The 18,553-nt window shown below is 38.8% G+C and overlaps 1 protein-coding gene across 2 annotated transcripts; it reads right to left on the minus strand.

Moving 5' to 3' along the window:
- Window positions 1–5,660: 5,660 nt before the first annotated feature.
- scarb2a (scavenger receptor class B, member 2a) lies at window positions 5,661–17,038 on the minus strand. 2 transcript variants are annotated; one of them, XM_056237455.1, is made up of 13 exons: window positions 16,620–17,037; window positions 13,153–13,313; window positions 12,325–12,472; window positions 11,969–12,163; window positions 11,361–11,452; window positions 10,909–11,028; window positions 10,654–10,832; window positions 9,161–9,279; window positions 8,724–8,797; window positions 8,576–8,627; window positions 7,850–8,002; window positions 7,233–7,280; window positions 5,661–6,941 (listed from the first exon to the last, which is right to left on the minus strand). In XM_056237455.1, the coding sequence occupies exons 1-13, from the start codon at window positions 16,740–16,742 to the stop codon at window positions 6,810–6,812; spliced, it is 1,596 nt and encodes a 531-aa protein (XP_056093430.1). In that variant the 5' UTR covers window positions 16,743–17,037; the 3' UTR covers window positions 5,661–6,809. The 2 variants fall into 2 exon arrangements, with proteins under 2 accessions (XP_056093430.1, XP_056093438.1); XM_056237463.1 differs by lacking the exon at window positions 7,233–7,280 and having other exon boundaries at window positions 16,620–17,038.
- Between the last annotated feature and the right edge of the window lie 1,515 nt (window positions 17,039–18,553).

Raw genomic sequence — 18,553 nt, forward strand, 5'->3', positions numbered from 1 at the left:
CGCTGTACCGTGTGAACGATTCTAAAGCAAATGGAGTCATCTGCTCTTAATCGCTATCATGGTACTTTAATGTCATACACCGATCGGTGTGCAGTGCCGCTTCAAGTCAAACACTCCTCTTGTCTTTAGCTTTTAACTTCAGGCGATTGTATTTAAACTTCAAAATAAAAGTTGTGTTCATTTGTGAAGATTGTCCTTTTTAACAAAACTTGTAAGAACCATAAACTTTTGTGGGTCACAGCTTATTTTCTGTGCAATGATCCAAAAGCCAATTAAAAAATCCTATTTTATCGAGGGAACCAAGGTGATACTAACTTCTGGTTTGGCCTTCAAAAATACGTCATTACTGCAGAACTCCGTACTATTGACATTTGACCTGGATGAAGTATTTAGCAACTCTTTTCTCTTGCTGATGATTCTTGATAACCGTGAGTCACCACTAGGGGGCGTTACTGCAATGTATCTGTGTAACGACCTATGGTAACGACTGCATTCACACTCGACATATCGCTGTCTGCTGGTTCACCCTGGATTCTTTTGTTAACATCGGTTGACTGTGTGGGTGAAAGGCCAGCATAAGTACAGATATCAAAGAGCACTAGTCTTCACATGTCTGGTGTGAGTCACTGCACATCACGAAAAGATTATTTTTTAAGGCTTTGGCAGATCGCCAACTCCATACCTCACTTTCACATCAGAGGTTGTCGCTACACTAGTGGTTTCAAAACATTCCTATAGTTGTAGTCAAATGCGTTTGTCATGTTAAGGGCCAAGACTTTTTTACAACTAGGTTGTTCAAGTGACTTACGCAGAACAAGTTGTTGCTTCATTTAAAGGGAGGGTAGGCAATATCAGACTGGCTAGCATTAGCAAGCTAGCTTTGAAAGCATATGATCCCCCCCTCCCTTCAGAATGTCTCCAAAGACACGCCTCCTCCAAAATACATAAACTCACACCGCAGAGTTTGCAAAGCGTCACTAGACGAAAGACGGGGTGAAATTACCTCATGTTTCAAAGCACATAACAGTACAATATAGCTGCAAGCAGCGATACGGGGCAGCAACAGCAGTGCAGAGCCAGAAGAGCAAAAAACTAAGCCATTTTTTAGATCTCATGACCTGTAGGTGCCGCTGTTCCCAAATATGTCATGGACCCTCAGATCATTATTCCGATGAAGCGTACCAGGTTTCGCCTCGATTGATCAAAGTTTTGCAGAGATAAAGCCTCTGAATCAATTTTGGGTCAGCATCGTTAAGACCATGTTTAGCCATGTCTGTGCGGCTCAGTCCAAAGATCATCTGAGCCAATTTTTGTAAGAATTTAGCAAATTTTGAAGGAGGAGTACCGAAAAAATGGACTACTGTACTTTTAAAAATGGCAACAACTGTAATAGGCGGATGTATTAGGCTTAATGTAAGATGTTGAATGAGATCAGCATGATGAGTGGAATCAGGCGTTCTAAATTAATTTTTTCTAAATCAAAGGGTTCAAAAGTTATAATTGTTTCAAATGTGAATATTTTAACTAGTGATGGCACTATAGAGTTGGTCCTAGAGACCCCAAAGTTGGTCAGATTACAATTCATTACCATCACTACAAGTGTGCCAATTTTCATCATTTTCCAATCTTCTGTTCATAGGGCTGCCATAGACTCCCATTGGGGGGGAATAATAATAAAGATTAAGAAGAATACTAACAGATACAATAGTGAAACTGAATATATATATATATATATACACATACACTCACCTAAAGGATTATTAGGAACACCTGTTCAATTTCTCATTAATGCAATTATCTAATCAACCAATCACATGGCAGTTGCTTCAATGCATTTAGGGGTGTGGTCCTGGTCAAGACAATCTCCTGAACTCCAAACTGAATGTCAGAATGGGAAAGAAAGGTGATTTAAGCAATTTTGAGCGTGGCATGGTTGTTGGTGCCAGACGGGCCGGTCTGAGTATTTCACAATCTGCTCAGTTACTGGGATTTTCACGCACAACCATTTCTAGGGTTTACAAAGAATGGTGTGAAAAGGGAAAAACATCCAGTATGCGGCAGTCCTGTGGGCGAAAATGCCTTGTTGATGCTAGAGGTCAGAGGAGAATGGGCCGACTGATTCAAGCTGATAGAAGAGCAACTTTTACTGAAATAACCACTCTTTACAACCGAGGTATGCAGCAAAGCATTTGTGAAGCCACAACACGCACAACCTTGAGACGGATGGGCTACAACAGCAGAAGACCCCACCGGGTACCACTCATCTCCACTACAAATAGGAAAAAGAGGCTACAATTTGCAAGAGCTCACCAAAATTGGACAGTTGAAGACTGGAAGAATGTTGCCTGGTCTGATGAGTCTCGATTTCTGTTGAGACATTCAGATGGTAGAGTCAGAATTTGGCGTAAACAGAATGAGAACATGGATCCATCATGCCTTGTTACCACTGTGCAGGCTGGTGGTGGTGGTGTAATGGTGTGGGGGATGTTTTCTTGCCACACTTTAGGCCCCTTAGTGCCAATTGGGCATCGTGTAAATGCCACGGCCTACCTGAGCATTGTTTCTGACCATGTCCATCCCTTTATGGCCACCATGTACCCATCCTCTGATGGCTACTTCCAGCAGGATAATGCACCAGGTCACAAAGCTCGAATCATTTCAAATTGGTTTCTTGAACATGACAATGAGTTCACTGTACTAAAATGGCCCCCACAGTCACCAGATCTCAACCCAATAGAGCATCTTTGGTATGTGGTGGAACGGGAGCTTTGTGCCCTGGATGTGCATCCCACAAATCTCCATCAACTGCAAGATGCTATCCTATCAATATGGGCCAACATTTCTAAAGAATGCTTTCAGCACCTTGTTGAATCAATGCCACGTAGAATTAAGGCAGTTATGAAGGCGAAAGGGGGTCAAACACAGTATTAGTATGGTGTTCCTAATAATCCTTTAGGTGAGTGTATATATATATATATATATATATAAAACTGTAGTGTGGATAAAACATTTTCTTAAAGTACCCCTGTGGTGAAAATCAAGCTTTAAATGTTGTTTATATGTCTATGTGATGTTTTTAATGTGCTTTAAGACAAACCATATGCATATTCATAAATCAGCAGCACCATCGCGGAGTATTTTCTCCTTAAAACTGCAGTGACCCAAAACCAGTCGGAAATACCAGGTTTGAAATCGCTGGTGTTTCTGACGTCACAAGCTACCTTGTAACCAATCACGTCAACGAATGGATCTCTGCGCTGGTGTGAGTGAGTGTAGGCGGGGCTAATTTGCATATTCACAACCATGTATACTAAATGAAGCAAGGTTGTAGAGTTACATGCAAGCTATTTTAAGGCATGAAGAAGTTTTTTCAAGGAAAAAAACGTTTAAATACTTTTAAGGGATAAAATTATTGACTGCAGTGGGACTTCAATTTCATGACATCTAATTATTTGAATAGACATTGATCTGATAAACAACAGATCACAATAATGATTAATAACAATTAACAATTTCAAACAAAATAATTATTTAAATCTAACAAATTATACTAATAAGAAACTGTTCTTGTGAAACGTAAGAATCAAACATTTGTATTGGGGGAGTCCCTTGGTTTATAATTGCTGAAATATGTTCTTTCACACAACGTCAGAAAGGAAAGCAGAAACGTGACAAAACAATTCGCAAGAATTTCAACATTTTTTTATTTTTTGCAAATAACACTAAAAATGTTTACAAAAGCATTGTAGAAAGATTTTGTGCAGTGTAAATTATCAAAACTAAAAATGAATATTACTTGAAATGATTTTGCACCTAACATGACATAAGGATTGTCATTCTCAGCAGCAAAAAAATGCGATGCATCTCAGGAGGACGTGATGAAGTGTTCAGTGTTTTTAAGACCACCCTCAAAGATGTTGTGAGGAATTTACCAGCCCTGAAATGAAGGCATAGGGGGGAAAAAACAATAACAACTGATGCACTGCTTACACGTGTTGCTACTTAGTGAAATAAACAAGGATGGTATGGCACTAAAAGCTCATCCCTGAAGGAGGGCGTCATTCATCTAAGAAAAAAAAAAGGTTAGATTGCAAATGGAAACTTCCCTTGTACCCAACATGGCACTATGGCAATCTTCCTTAGTGGAACTCAAAGACACTCAGCCTTCCCTTTGTTATTCCAGTTGGACAAACAGTTGATAGCTTGAGAGAGTTGTATAACAGGAGATCATTACACACAATAGGCTCACACCCCACATATACAACACAAGCCTTCCTCCATCAAAGTTAACAGTTTTTTACAACCACATACACCGTTCAGTCTTGAATTAAGGACAATATTCACTTGGTAGCTACTACTCCCGAAATGTAGAGGGGAAAAAATGAAGAAGAAAACAGAAGTGTGCTTGATGACCCCACTGGTAATATTACAAAATAATTAAAAATATCTAGAAATGAACAAGACCAAAGAAAAGACCTTACAAATTCAGATAATGTACATACCATTGAACATAGGAATACATAAATATTTGTTTGTCTGATTACAAAACCTTTTACTTCATTATAAAATTTTTACATGTTGTATTGCTGTGTCAATACATAATACTGAGAGTTTCTTTGCACGCTGTGGCAACACTTTACATCTTAAGTTCTTTGCTGTATTAAACATTATAAACTCATATAGTATTTTTCTTTTCTTTTTTAATTATTTGCCTTTGTAGACAATGAGGTTCTAATGCTCTTGCAAATGGGAAGTCGATAGCGATACAGCTATCTGTGTGGAAAGCAAACAAACCAGTTATCTAATCTTTGGTCAAGCATATAGGGGCAAAAGTCACCGTGAGGAATCTGGAAACTGTAGAGAAATGGCTCAGGTTCATAGATCTTTCATACTCAAGTCACGTTTTACGACCCACCACTGTTCCAGCGGGGTCCTTGTTCAGCGAGACTGTCAAAGACCATTTTAAAAGTAAATGTATATACTATTTGCACTGACAACAAAACATGTTACTCTCCGAGAGCCACTGTAATGGTCTGGTAGTCAATTACACTTAAGCTTGAATGACTTTCCCTCAGTTTTCTGTTCAGATTCAGCTGCATAAGACAGTGTTTCCAGTTTAAACCTTGCACTAAATCTTTAAGATAAGCTAAATCCATGGCACAGGCAAAAGACGCAACAATGTGCACTGCAATCCACGCAAACCGTGGTCGCAATTAGGTAACAGATGGTTTACGTCAAGTAAAAGTAACAAACACCAATCATTCCAGCAAGTGTCTCCAAAATGGGAATGATTTACAGATACGCAAGTCTTTAAAACAACCGAGTGTTACTACACACAAGGGTTATGGCAACTTCAGACAGATAACTGAAAGCAATAGCGAAGGCTCCGATAATCAAGGACAGAAAAAGCTAAACGAAAATTTAACTCAACAGACACAAGCAGTGATTCAAGTGCTAGAGTCTCTTTCGCCCACAGAGGATTAAATAAACTGTGCACAAAAAAAAAAGTGCAAACCTCACCGATAACCCCTTATAACCTGCTAACCTTTAACCCTAATCTGCTCTGATTAGACTGTGGGTTCAGCGTACTGTCGTTGTGCTCTCGCTATAACAGAACAGACGCGTTTCGCCGTGAAAAGGGAAGGATGAAGTTCCAAGTCCGACGCTGATTCACAGAAGTTTGTCTGACGTTTCGCCTAGTTCCACCGTGTACCTGCCATTACCACGCAGAAGAATCACATTGTGTTCGTAAGTATTTGTAAGGCAGAAAATATTCAAGTCTCGCTTGTGAGTGTTCTACGTCTGTTGTTCCGTTTTCTTACAAAATGCTAAAAGCTAGTACGACTTCTGTAATACGATGCCTTAAAGGAGAATGTCTGACCTCTTTTTAACAGCCGTCATCACTGAAATATTTCTGACTCTGATACTGTGAAATAGAGAGGACCGCTCAAATCACTAGTTTCCACTTGTCGTCACACTGCATCGTGCAAAAAGGTGGACGGTGATCCACCAGAGCAGTTCACTACAGTGTGACAAAAACATGCAAGCATTGACATGCCTGCAGACACACACACACATAATTACACACACATACTGGTATGTAGAATCACACACACACACACACACACACACACACACACACACACACACACACACACACACACACACACACACACACACACACACACACACACACACACACACATAAGTTCTGGATAAGACCCAGATTTTGTTAGCATATTAGACCTTTTTAGCTCTCTAAGACTCTTAGAGGAGGTAAATCAATAGTTTGCATTTATCTGCTCATTATCATCAAAGGGTTTGACATATGAAGAGCTGTGTTAGTTGAAGGTCTGCCTGTGTAGACCTGAATACAGTAGTGTGGGAAGAGATCTGAAACACTTTAAGAGCACAGGCCGTCCTGGACATGAGTGTTCTGGATGGGTGAAACCCCTCACGCTTTCTCATGCCTTCAGGAACTATGGACTCTGTCAGCATGCAATGCATATGTGTTTTTAAAAGGCAAAAGAGTGTTTCAGGCCTCTCAGGACTAGGCAACAGGAGCCTCTGGAAGCCCAGAAACGGTTGTTCAAAATTGAATTGGATCTTTTGAATTTACATAGGTTTTGTTTGAAGATATGGCAGTTTGAGAAGGCCATGCTCAAAGAAAGAAAAAAGTCACGAGTCAAAATAAGTGACCCTCGGCATACGGTGGTGAGCGTGCGGGGACTGGCCCACGAAGACGAATCGCACAGTGAAAACATAAAAAAAGGGTGAGGATGCACTACTGGTAGACGTCATGTCCTTCATCAACACTTTTGTGCCTCCACTGGTGACATGGCAATATAAGATCCGTTCCTCATAGGCTGATTGTTGCGGTTCTCTGGCGAATCCTCCGCTTGGTTGCTCACTTGAGTGTAAGCCGTTTCGTCTTTCGTCGTCTGTGCAGAACATACAAGAACATTAGTGTGTACATTGTTAAAACCACGTATAGATGACAGATGATGTCAAACGTGAAATCATGTACCACTAACACATGGAGCTAAACATCTAATCTAATGCTGTGAAAGTACATTACGATCACCATGCAGGAAAAGCAATTAAAATGATTTGCAGAAACAAGGTAATTTCTATGCAAATGCTCAAAATGACCAAATACAATAATGATATAACAGGCAAATTTGAACAAAATGAAAGCAAATTGTGTGTGTAAGGGAAAAATGAAGACTTACAGCAAAAGAATGAAAAGCTTCAGTAAAATCAATACGTTTTACTTCATTCTGAATTGGAACAAAAAAAAAAACAAAGGGAGGAAAAATGTTACTGGAAATCAAAACATAACAGCATTGTACATTTCAAGTCATAAAATAAATGCTATAAAAGACCTTCTGAAGATTAGTACATAAATGTGCAAAACAAATCTGAATCTCCCACTGAACCATTCATTCATAAATAAATGTATTTATTTATTTATACCAACCCAATTAAGCTGACTGTAAACTGCAAAAAAACAATTATATAATAAAAGAACACATTTCATAAAGTAATGCGTGCACTAGAGCACATGCATTCCCTCATGCGGGTGCATGCATGGGTTTCAAAGCTAGGGTTAGTGCGTTCAAGGCGAGTGACATGTAATTGACTTTCAAGCCAAGGGTGTATAAGGTTGATGGCATTTTAAAGGCTTTTAGTCTTTTCCATACTGGCATTTCTGGAGAATATTAACTGTTACTCTATTAATATTGTTCTACGAAAAGATATTGTCGACATACAAATGACATTTTTAGTCTTGCGTAACTAGCCAATAAATAAGACGGAAGGTCATAAACATCTTATCGCTGATTTTTACCTTTCTCTGGCGGTTCCTGCAGATGAGGAAGATCAGGACCATAAGTAAAATGACCCCCATCCCTACAATAATGACTGGGAAGTTGGACACCACCGTTACAATCAACAGAAGCGTCCTCATCTGGGTTGCGGAATCATCGTCGATAGTTGCAGTCTGAAAATTCCAGAGTACAAAATGAAATTCACTGGAAAACAAACTAACTTTGTGAAAAGGCAAAATAATCGATAATCTGAAGTAGGGATGCGCCCGGAGCCTAAATCCGAATTCAGAAAGGCACGGAAAATGAATAATACATGGTTTGGCTTGCTGTGGTAATCTGTTACATTACATTACATCATGATTTCACTTATCACGTGGAAGATAGTTAGGATAGATGACTGACAGGACAATGTCAGAGGATTTGGTGTGCAACAGATCCTGAGCGTCATTGACAAACATCTTTTCTTGTAAAATGTGTGGTCAGTACGCGTGATTGCAAATTGGAAAGTGAAAGTGAAAACCGAGCGTGCGTTCAAAAGCGATATTAATAGCGGCTCCCAGATGCCTACAAATTATACACAATATAAATTACCCATAATTACTTTATAATTGTGAGAAAACGCAAAAGAATTGGAATATTTTTTTCATCACCAGGTCTCTTTAGGGGCTCCGTAGAATGCGTCATTTCCTTTCTGAAAATAGTATTCGGCTTCGGGTACATCCCTAATCTGAAGAAAGTGAACTTACCTCGTTGACATACATAATGGGGAAAATTGTCTCATTCAGGAATTTTGTTTTGCTGAGGAGAGGAAAAAAAGAAAAAAAGGAAGCCTCATTAGCCTTTTTTTCATTCCAAATCACAATTTAATGTTTTTTTGTGGGGTGTTTTACTCACACGAAGCCACTGACTCTCTTCAGTATGACATTGAGCTGAGCTCTCTTACAGGCACGAATGGGGACCCCTGTGGTCTGCAGAAAAAAAGCAAAGGGACAATTTACTATCAAAAAAGATCACCCAATATTCACCACATCACACACAGTGTTTGATCAGTTCCACCGGAACAGCGTGTGGAGTGAGAGGAGTCGATCACACAACAACTTAATGAGTACATTTTCCATCACGACATGTTACAGTAACTCTCACTGGGATTCTAGGGAAAGTTAGGCAGATGTAGTTTCACATTCACTGTGGTTACCAGAGTGAATCACCTTGTTATTTCCTGTCATGTAGGGACGGGTCTATACTACTTTCAGATTACAAACCACTAGAGCGCTAACTGATCAGTGCTGTAGCTGTAAAAGTGAAAATCGCAAAGCGTCAACACTGCGTACCGGGTTGATGTCGAGGTATGTTTCGTGTTCCTCTTCATTTGGGTTCATTCCTTCAATGGCATTGATGTACCTCTCATCGGCTTGGTAGAAATGAGGGAATGATACAACAATGGGTGCACCTGTACAGTGAAGGGGAAATAGAAACACGTGGCATTAGTTGCGGTTCCTTTATTCATATTAGTTGACAATCAGGTATATATAGCACCTAGCTAGGAAAGCTCTATGCAAAATGCAATAATAAAAATAATCAGTTCTTTATCAGCTATTGCATTTATAATGGCTTGCCATAAAGATAATAAAGATGATTAAAGTCATATCAAGCCAACTAGGCCAGCAGTTTAGATTTTTACCAAAACAAAAAAATGAGTCAATTTTTTTTATTTTTTTTTCATTTACAACAAATATATTATTATTGTTGTTAAACTTTACAGCTATAACAGAACACTATGACAGAAATTCATATACTTCAAAGTTGCAACATACAAGGCAAAATATTACTGATTTGTTTATCATTTAAAAACCCATTCTAGATGCAAAATTTCCACCAACAAATGTTAAAAAAAATACAAATTATTATGTATGCAAGTCAATGAAAAAATAATGCGCAGTTTTTAAATGTTACTTCTCTTGTTATGACATTTTCCATTATCTTAAGTAATAACCCGAGGCATTTCCGAGTTTTTTTATGCACACTAACAGAAAATGAAACTTCCTCTTTTGGAGGGACATACTCAATGACAGCACGGCAAGTACCTGAACACCCACCAAGAAAACAAAATCATACATTCTGATAGGTGCCTAGTTTATCGTTAGCTAGGAATAATATGTACCAAATCCCATCTCTCAATCCTTAATAACACCCTCCCTAAATATAACCATAATAGTACCGTCATGAACCCTTCAAGGAATGATGACTAATCATAGCATGTGCAAATTTCCACAGCTGTTTCCTATCAGGATCACTCACATGACAAAAGCGAGAGTTTACCATCGTTCAATAATAATATTGGCCTAATAGTTTATGGCGGAAGCAATAGAGGCCAAGATAGAGTAATCTGTCGGAGGACACCTACAGCGAATCAAGTGCTTGAGTCATAAAACTGTACTAAAAGTTATTCATTAAGCGCTGAACCCTGATTTCCCTTTCATAGTCCAAGAGTGGGCAAACAAAAGCAGACCGATTTAACTTGAACTTCAGTTACGAAGCCACAGATCAGTAATGGGAAACCCAGAAATTCAATACTATTTACACATGCTTGGTTTGCTTTAGTTAAATGCCAGTCTGGACCAGCTATTTAGGGCACCAAAATCTTTAGTGCACTTAGATTGCTGTACTTACTTAAACCAATTACCGTATTTAAAACGTTACTCCATTTTCCCCATGTAATGATTCTTCTGAAACCCACCCACGTCTTTCTTACTGTAAATTCCTGCTCTGAAAACACACTGTTGTGGTTGGAGCCAAGTTGTGGTGTGTCCCAGAACAGGCTTACCTTGCCGACAGACGCTGACTTTGAGGACTCCTTTTCCAAGACAGTCTCCAGCAGGCACGCAGAAGCCAGCATTATTGGGGTTCTCGTCTGGGGGAGCCAGTACATCCGAAGGAGGGGCGAAGCGGAACGCAGGGATACCCTTCACCTCTGTGTCTCTCACGTAACCCAAATGAATGGATCTGCAAGTGATAAAGAGCATAAGTAACCATGTACAAATAACCAAGCACCTTGATTGTGTTAAAACACGTTGCTTACCGGCACAGATCAGCAGCAAAGATGTACAGGAGTTCTTTCCTGGAAAGGAAGGTGTGGAAGACACTGCCATCGGTCCCATTGATCATGTTGCTCTGGTTAGATGACCACCAGTTCATCTGACTGAGAGTGAGAAAATGAATAGATGGTGATTGTTTTTGTCACGGGTTCTAATGAAAAAGGAAGGTTTATTATGCGTTTTATAATATATATATATATATAGAATATCTGCGAAGTCGATTGGAATTTTATTTACTGGGATATAGGTCCATTTAAATCAGGTTATGGGGTAGAGTTGCAAAGGAGGTCTTTTCTTGTACTTTATCCTTTGATATTGACTTATCTAGCATGCTGTGTGTTTAACCCCAATTCTCAAGGCAGGAGAGCAGATGAGTGTGCAAGAATTCTCTCTATGTCAGTAAGTCAACGCAGATAACGCAAGGACTGAAGTGTACCTGATGCCGTTCCACGTGTCAATCTTGCCGTAGTCCATATAGTTCTTCTCTCCGGTGTGGAAGACAAATTCACCCTCATGGGTTCCATTTTTCTGTAGTCAGTAAAAAAAAAAAAATCTATTTAATATAACACTAGAACAATAAAAAGAACTGTGTCACATAAGGGTAAAGATGACTAGAAAGTCATTGGAAGTAGGAAAGTAGGTTGTTTAGATGCCATGATGTGAATACAGAGTGAAAGACTGAATGTTTTATTAATGCAAACCATTCAAAATCGCTGTTTCAAGCCACTCGCATGATACCTACGATTGCATAAACCGCAGATATTTAATATCTGTCCTAATACATATTATAATCCCTAAAGAAATTCTAAAACCCATTACAGTAAACCAGGCCACTGTGTCAAACATGGTAGACTGGTCAACATCTGCAGGATCATGATAATAACGTCATCTGCTTATCCTTTTCGGATCGTATATATGTGCTTTAGAGGTTGCGTGTGCTACTTTGTATTGGTTGCATAAATATATGACCCATTTAGACTGCATTTTTATCTCTCTTTTCAGACTGACTAAAGCATTAAATATGATGAAACTGCAGATTCTTACATTGTACATAAGGCCAAAATGCTCATCCACTTCTGGTCTCATGGCGTGGAGTTTGGACAGCAGCGGGTCTTTGAAACCCCACAGGACCTCATGGACTGTGCGATCCATAAACACGCCGATGCCCATGGATCCCATCCACATAGACACAGCAGTCCTCAGAAAGAAGGAGTAGGAGTTCAACTCGTTCATCACGGCCTGAAAAAAGAGGGAAAGAATTCAGAGTAAATTGTTAGGCAAATGACTAAAATCCATTAATCCGCTAAGCAAATGACTAAAAAAATCCTACGAGCAGACTAATTTTAAATGCAAAATGATTAGCTGCCAGTGCAAAAACAAGAAAACAAAACCCTTCTTACAATGAATGGAATGTTAACGGTTGTCACACGGTCAACCTCAGGATCTCCCACTGACATGTTGCGAAGAAACACAAAGCTCTTGGGATTTGTGGCAAAGATTTTCGTCCCATTCTCAAGGAAAGTGACATTTTCCCTTGGTCGATATTCCCTGATAAAAGAGAGTAGCATAATGTTAATATCAGAATTGGCAACTGTCAGGTCTAGGTTTTTAAATCTAATACACACAACACTACCATTCAAAGGTTTTTGAAAGAAGTCTCTTATTATACTCATTAATATTTCTTCTAAATTTTTTCTCATTTTTTTCTTCTAAAAAATACAATAAAACGGTAATAAAATATTATTCAATTGAAAAGAACGCTTTTCTATTTTAATACATTTTGCAATATAATTTATTCCCGAAGGCAAAGCTGAATTTTCAGCATCATTACTCCAGTCTTCAGTGTCACATGATCCTTCGGAAATCATTCTAATATGCTGATTTGCTGCTTAAGAAACATTTCTTATTATTATCAATGTTGAAAACAGTTGTGCTGCTTAATATTTTTTTCCCTTTATTGTCACTTTTGATTAATTTAATGCTTTATTGCCGAATAAAATTGACAACAACATTCTTACAAGTGCGTCATAATTATTTGACATTTATGACAGTTTAAAGTGGTTAGGGTAAATGTTTCCTGTTTCCAATCTTCTAAAAGCATGAGTCATTTCTAGACTATGGTGCCAAACTTGTTGTCACTGACAACAGACAGTACAGTTTAGTAAACAAAAAGCTCAGAATGATGTCAATGAACATGAACATCTCAATTTGAGACTTTTGTAAATCACCTGTAGGTATATGGCCCTATTTGAGTGACTTTGGGTTTTTCCTTTCCAGCCAAGAACTCCTCTGTATTGGTAACATTGAAGAAGAAATACTGCATGTATACAGGAGGCGGTGGATTTATCCAGCCCTCCAATACTCTGCTGTTTTTGCCCAGTGTGATCTCCTGTGAATCAAACACAGTTACAGGTCAAGAGAGAGCACCAAAAGACCATTTCTGTAGCTCTGCAGTCGGTTTAAAGAGAACTCAATGTTTAAGCGGAGTTTCAATATAATTTAGGGAAGAAAGAAAACAAAAGCTGAGCGCCTTCCTTTTGAGTGATGACGGTTTCTGGTGAAATGTCAGTGACCTGTTATGACACAAATACAGCAGACATGAGGTAAAGCGAGTGCTGGGATGATGGAAAAAGAGGAAAGCGCTCAGCAGACAGTTGAGCTGATTCAGAGTTAGAGAAGAGGAAGGAAAACATCAACATCAGCGCTCCATGACGAGAGAAAACATGTTTCTCAGGTTTTTGAATTTTTCCATCAGAAGTAAGGTTCAGCAGTAACACTTCTCACTTCTTGAGTGTCTTGAGCCAAACTCGGAAGAAGAAACAAATGTTTATTTTAAAACGACAAACTTTTACATCACAGAACAACGTTATTCGTGACTACACGTGACAGTAGTAAATTATGGGAAAAAACTCCAAAGCTCCAAAGGCTGACTCGTGATAAACTCATAACAACCAGGAGGTTTTACTCAAGAATGCTGCCTTGAAATGCAGATAACGCTATCTAGAATCAAAAACCATGACTTCAGCAGAGTAGCAGAGCACCCGCTCCAAAACAACAAACGTCACGGCCCCCTTCACTGGACCTTCAGCTTCTAAAAGGGCATTTCAGAAAAATCCAGATTTGCTGGAATCACTGGTCAGAAGAAGGGCCTTAAGTTGAAAAACGTAGTTTGTATGTTTCAAAATCATTCCAACATCTAATCTTTGTCAAATCACCAATTCCATTTATTATGACCCAGAGAAGAATAACATAAAAGGTATCTTTGTTCAAATCTATTTAAGAGGACACTTGTCTTTTAAAATGAGGAATTTTTCACATGTAAGCTCTGAATGGGATCTCTGTCATTAAGAGCTTTACCATGAGTAAACTAACTGGTATTGAGCACTAAAGAAAATTTGTAGCTATTCAACTTGTTCAACCATGCGTAGTGAAATCAGACTAAAGCTTTTCTTTAAAGTAAGATTATGTTACATCACACTCATTGACTCTTTTCCAATCTTTCAGGGTTTCTCAGGAGGTTCGTCATGGGGTTTTCTTTAAACCACACTGCCAGCACTTCTTAATCACACCTGGTAAAAAAAAAAAGAGTGGATGATTTTGTTTTTAATAGAAGCAGTGCATTTGAGCTTAAAAACGCCAATTAAAGTTTAATCGCACCAGACCACACCTTAACAAGCTAATGCATACACTAAACGTTTGGGTTCGGTAAGATGCTTTAATGTTTTTGATGTATCTTATGCTCACTATTATTTGATCAAAAACAGTAATCTTGTGAATTATTATTACAATTTAAAAGAACTTAATTAAAAACTATTTTTTTTACTGTGATTGCAAAGCTGAATTTTCAGCATCATTACTCCAGTCTTCAGTGTCACATGATGCTTCAGGAATCGTTCTGATATGCCGATTTGACGCAGCTACATATTTTTGTGGAAAGAGATACTTTTCCAAGATTCTCTGATAAAGTAATAAAATAAAAAAAAGCATTTAATTACAAATGTCTTTACTGTCTCAATTTAATGTATCCTTGCTGGACAAAACATTCATTTATTTCAACAAAACAAAATCCGACTGAGTTTTAAATGATATTCGTGTGCATGGTTACATCCTGTATAACTCATTAGCCTGCTTACTACTGTTCAATGGGATATGATATAAATACTAATTATTTTAAAAATAAATAATACAGATAAACCTCAGGAATTTGATTTTGTGTTCATCTGTGCTCATCAACCTTGAGAAGAGAAGTTTTTGAAGGTCCCAGTGGACATTAAACCATGTCAGACGAACATTTTCGAAGCCTTGCTCGAGCAAATACAGCCAAGGTAAGAAAAACAATAAATGTTTGCATTTTGATAGGAAGGTCATTTTTTGCGCAAGTGGTTAACATTACAAAAGGCCAGTGAAGCAGATAAGAGCGTATGATGGTACCAGCAACTGGAAATGGATATTTTCATAGATGACAACCCATGTTTTACCAAAGTCCTTACACTGCTAGGAGGTGCAGTTTTAAATGTAGACATTAATTCCCAGCAAGGAATGAATACATTCACAAGCTTACATCAAAGGAATCTCAACTTCAGCTAAAAATGAAGTTAAGTTATTGACAGTTGATTTAAAACCTTATAATTGACCTTCATGATATACTGTTTCTTTTCATATTCGGTATGTCTTCTCTGTCACTGAAACATGTGATATTGAGCCGGTAGGCTTAAGTTCTCTAGACAATGCAACTTTTTCAAGCCCTTAGGTGATGTGTGTTTTTGTTGAGTATAGGGTGTGAAGTGGAGTTTGTATAAGTGACGCAGGTATGTAGCTCTGAGGCAGTTTTTCTTCAAAGTGTTAGACCGTTAAAATGACCAACCACTGCATAACATCTCCAGCAAAGTTAGCTTCACTCACAGACCACCACAAACACCCACCCTTGAATTCCAGGTCAAGGGAATCACATTGAACAGTGAATACTACACTTGGTTAAAAATACTGAGGGTAGAGGCCACAGTTCCAAGTATTTTTCCAAGGAGGACATGCTGAGACCCTCCCCCACAGCCACACATATAGCACACACCTCCCCCTGTCATGTATTTATATATGCTATGTGAATGAACAACCTTTCCCGTAACATTAAAATAAGAGTGATTCATTCCCGGTGGTGTTGCAATGAAAAGCATTTAACAAACAGAGAGACAGACAGAACCGCTGAGGTAGATTAGAGAGAGACGGGGTGGAAAGAAGTATTTTCCGCAATATGATATAGGCTTCGTGGTCACAGACCAGCCCACTTTAATCAGGGTTACTACCAAACCCACATTTACATCACGGTAATTTAATACCATGTGTTTTGATCACCTAACACGTAAAAGAGGAGGCATTATACGGCTGAAATACAGGTTTTGGTGTACATAACATGAGATTGTGTAGTCTGGGTCTCACCGCGAGTAAGAATGGGAACTTTGGTATAGCAATTCCAAGGACCATCATATGATTGAATAGGTTGACGTGACAATATTTAGGCTTGCCTGTTGTATGATTTCGCAATGTTCGTTACATCCGTGTGATGCTCATCACAGAAGAAGCCTCGTGTAGGACAACAGCAGCACTGAATCACTTTAAAAGCCGGTTTCATAACACAACAAGAGCTTTTTGTAAAAATTAAACAAGTTTAATTAAACACTTTTCTCCATAAAAGACTAACCTTTTTTAACCGCTCCTGAATCATTGTTTGGAAGACTTGAGCCACCAGAAGGGCGATCCCCAAAATGAGCAAATGAGCGCACACGATCCCGGTGGCGTAAATGGCACACGATCTTCTAGTCATTATTGATGGTTTTAAATGGGCTGATCTGTATGGGAGGAAAATAACACTATTCTTTCTTTCTCCTTTTCTCTTGTTCCGAACTTCCACTCGAGAACCTCCCGGTATGTCTCCGTCCTTCTCAAAGCCAGAATCGTTTCCCTTCTTTTATCATTGGGATATTCAGCAAACACGATCCCAGTGAAGTGCGATTAGCGGATGTGTTTCTCGGATGCTGAGATATAATATCAGCTCTGGCTCTAAAGCAGCCAGAGGTCTTCTCCACCTCCCTCACCAGATTCAAATGAGCCAGTCATGCATGAGAAACACACTTTTTGGAGAGAGGGGCGTGTTAATCCTCCCTCAGAGCTGAGGTCACGATTTAAAGGGGTTTTCAAGGCAGATATATGTGTGTAAATGTCAGAACATCAAAATAAATATACAGCCTACTTTTACTGCCCCGACGCAATTTATAGGTTAAGAAACAGATAAATAAGTGTCATGAAAGCCCAACTTTGAGTTATAATCATTTCTAGCCTGATCCGAACAACTCTGGCTACACATTTAATGTATTCATATATTACATGAAGTTTCACGTTTGGATATATGTGCCGTTAAACTATACAGTTTTGTCTAAAAACAATACAATAGCGCTTACGAACCCACTGGAACAGAAGTTACAGCTCAGCGGGGCGTTTTTGTGTTTTTAAAAGACTTGAGCCGTGAGACCGTTAGGTCTTAATTTGTGTTCCGCTATCTACTGTCGTGTCTCCTTAAATAACTGGTGAATGAACACGAATAATGGGCGGCTCACAAGGTAAGCGATGATTGTCGCATCCCTTTTGTCCGAGGAGCTCGCGATTCTATTGGATGACGTCTTCCCGGACCACCGTCTTAAGACCACCCCCGGACGAACGTGATTGGTCGACGGCTAAGAAGTGTGATGCCGAATTTGATCGACTGATTTCGGGGCGGGGCTTATTTAAAGGGCGAACTCAGCACTGTAGCGCGGTGGAAAGGAAATCTCATGTTATTCTCATCCGGAACATATAGGCTTGATTAAGATGGCAGTGGGTTTTTTCCACTACCACAGAAAATATACTCTGTGGGATTGTGAAGCAGTGTAGCATTATCATAATTAATTATACTTTTTTTTTTTTTTTTTTACACACAAATCTGTTAATATTTTACATAGGCTACCCCTAAATGCTAACTGCAACCTCAAAGGCTAGTTTGGCCTTGATTTGACATTTACATTATTATCATTTTTTTATGTTATTGTTTAAAAGTAAAATATAACTATTTGGATAGATAAGGCTTACTGGCACTTTGAGTAAGCATGAAGTATGTGCAGCTTCCAAATGTGCTAATTTAATAGGCTACATGCAGCATTGGAGTAGACTAGGAGAAAACAATGTTGTAACCCGGGAAACTGAAATTCGTACCTATTTTAACCCATAAAAGTGCAGGAACATACCAGAGAGTTACTTTATTACTGTTCTTTATTATAACATGTATACAACTCGAGGTCATTGGCCTTCTCACGCCAAATTGCCATGCTGCTGATAAAGATGGTCAGTTTATGTCAGAGTTGTTATTGTTACGTGACACATTTTTATAGACCCCTTTTCAATATTTTTCTCAGAAATCAGGCCCACTCCCTTACTGTCCTTCCCCTATAGCCTCAAATGCCTGCATCCCCCACAGGGAAAGCTTTTAAACAAAGCTTTATTTTACAAATGTGACTAAATGCCCCTGCATATAGGGCACATTTAAGCTTTTGAGTGCTTAATATGTTAACAAAACTTTTCAGTTTTCTTCTGTTCTTCTGTAGT

The sequence above is a fragment of the Rhinichthys klamathensis genome, unplaced genomic scaffold (genome assembly GCF_029890125.1).
Source record: "Rhinichthys klamathensis goyatoka isolate OS25496 unplaced genomic scaffold, OSU_Roscu_1.1 h1tg000019l_1, whole genome shotgun sequence".
NCBI classification, from domain to species: Eukaryota; Metazoa; Chordata; class Actinopteri; order Cypriniformes; family Leuciscidae; genus Rhinichthys; species Rhinichthys klamathensis.

Excerpts from the sequence above, each read along its gene's own strand:
- scarb2a (XM_056237455.1), bottom strand. The coding sequence starts at position 16,742 with ATGACTAGAAGATCGTGTGCCATTTACGCCACCGGGATCGTGTGCGCT. Across the intron at positions 11,029-11,360 it reads GACACGTGGAACGGCATCAG|TCAGATGAACTGGTGGTCAT; the intron begins GTACACTTCAGT and ends TCTCACTCTCAG. Across the intron at positions 7,281-7,849 it reads GCAGGAACCGCCAGAGAAAG|AATGAAGTAAAACGTATTGA; the intron begins GTAAAAATCAGC and ends GTTCCAATTCAG.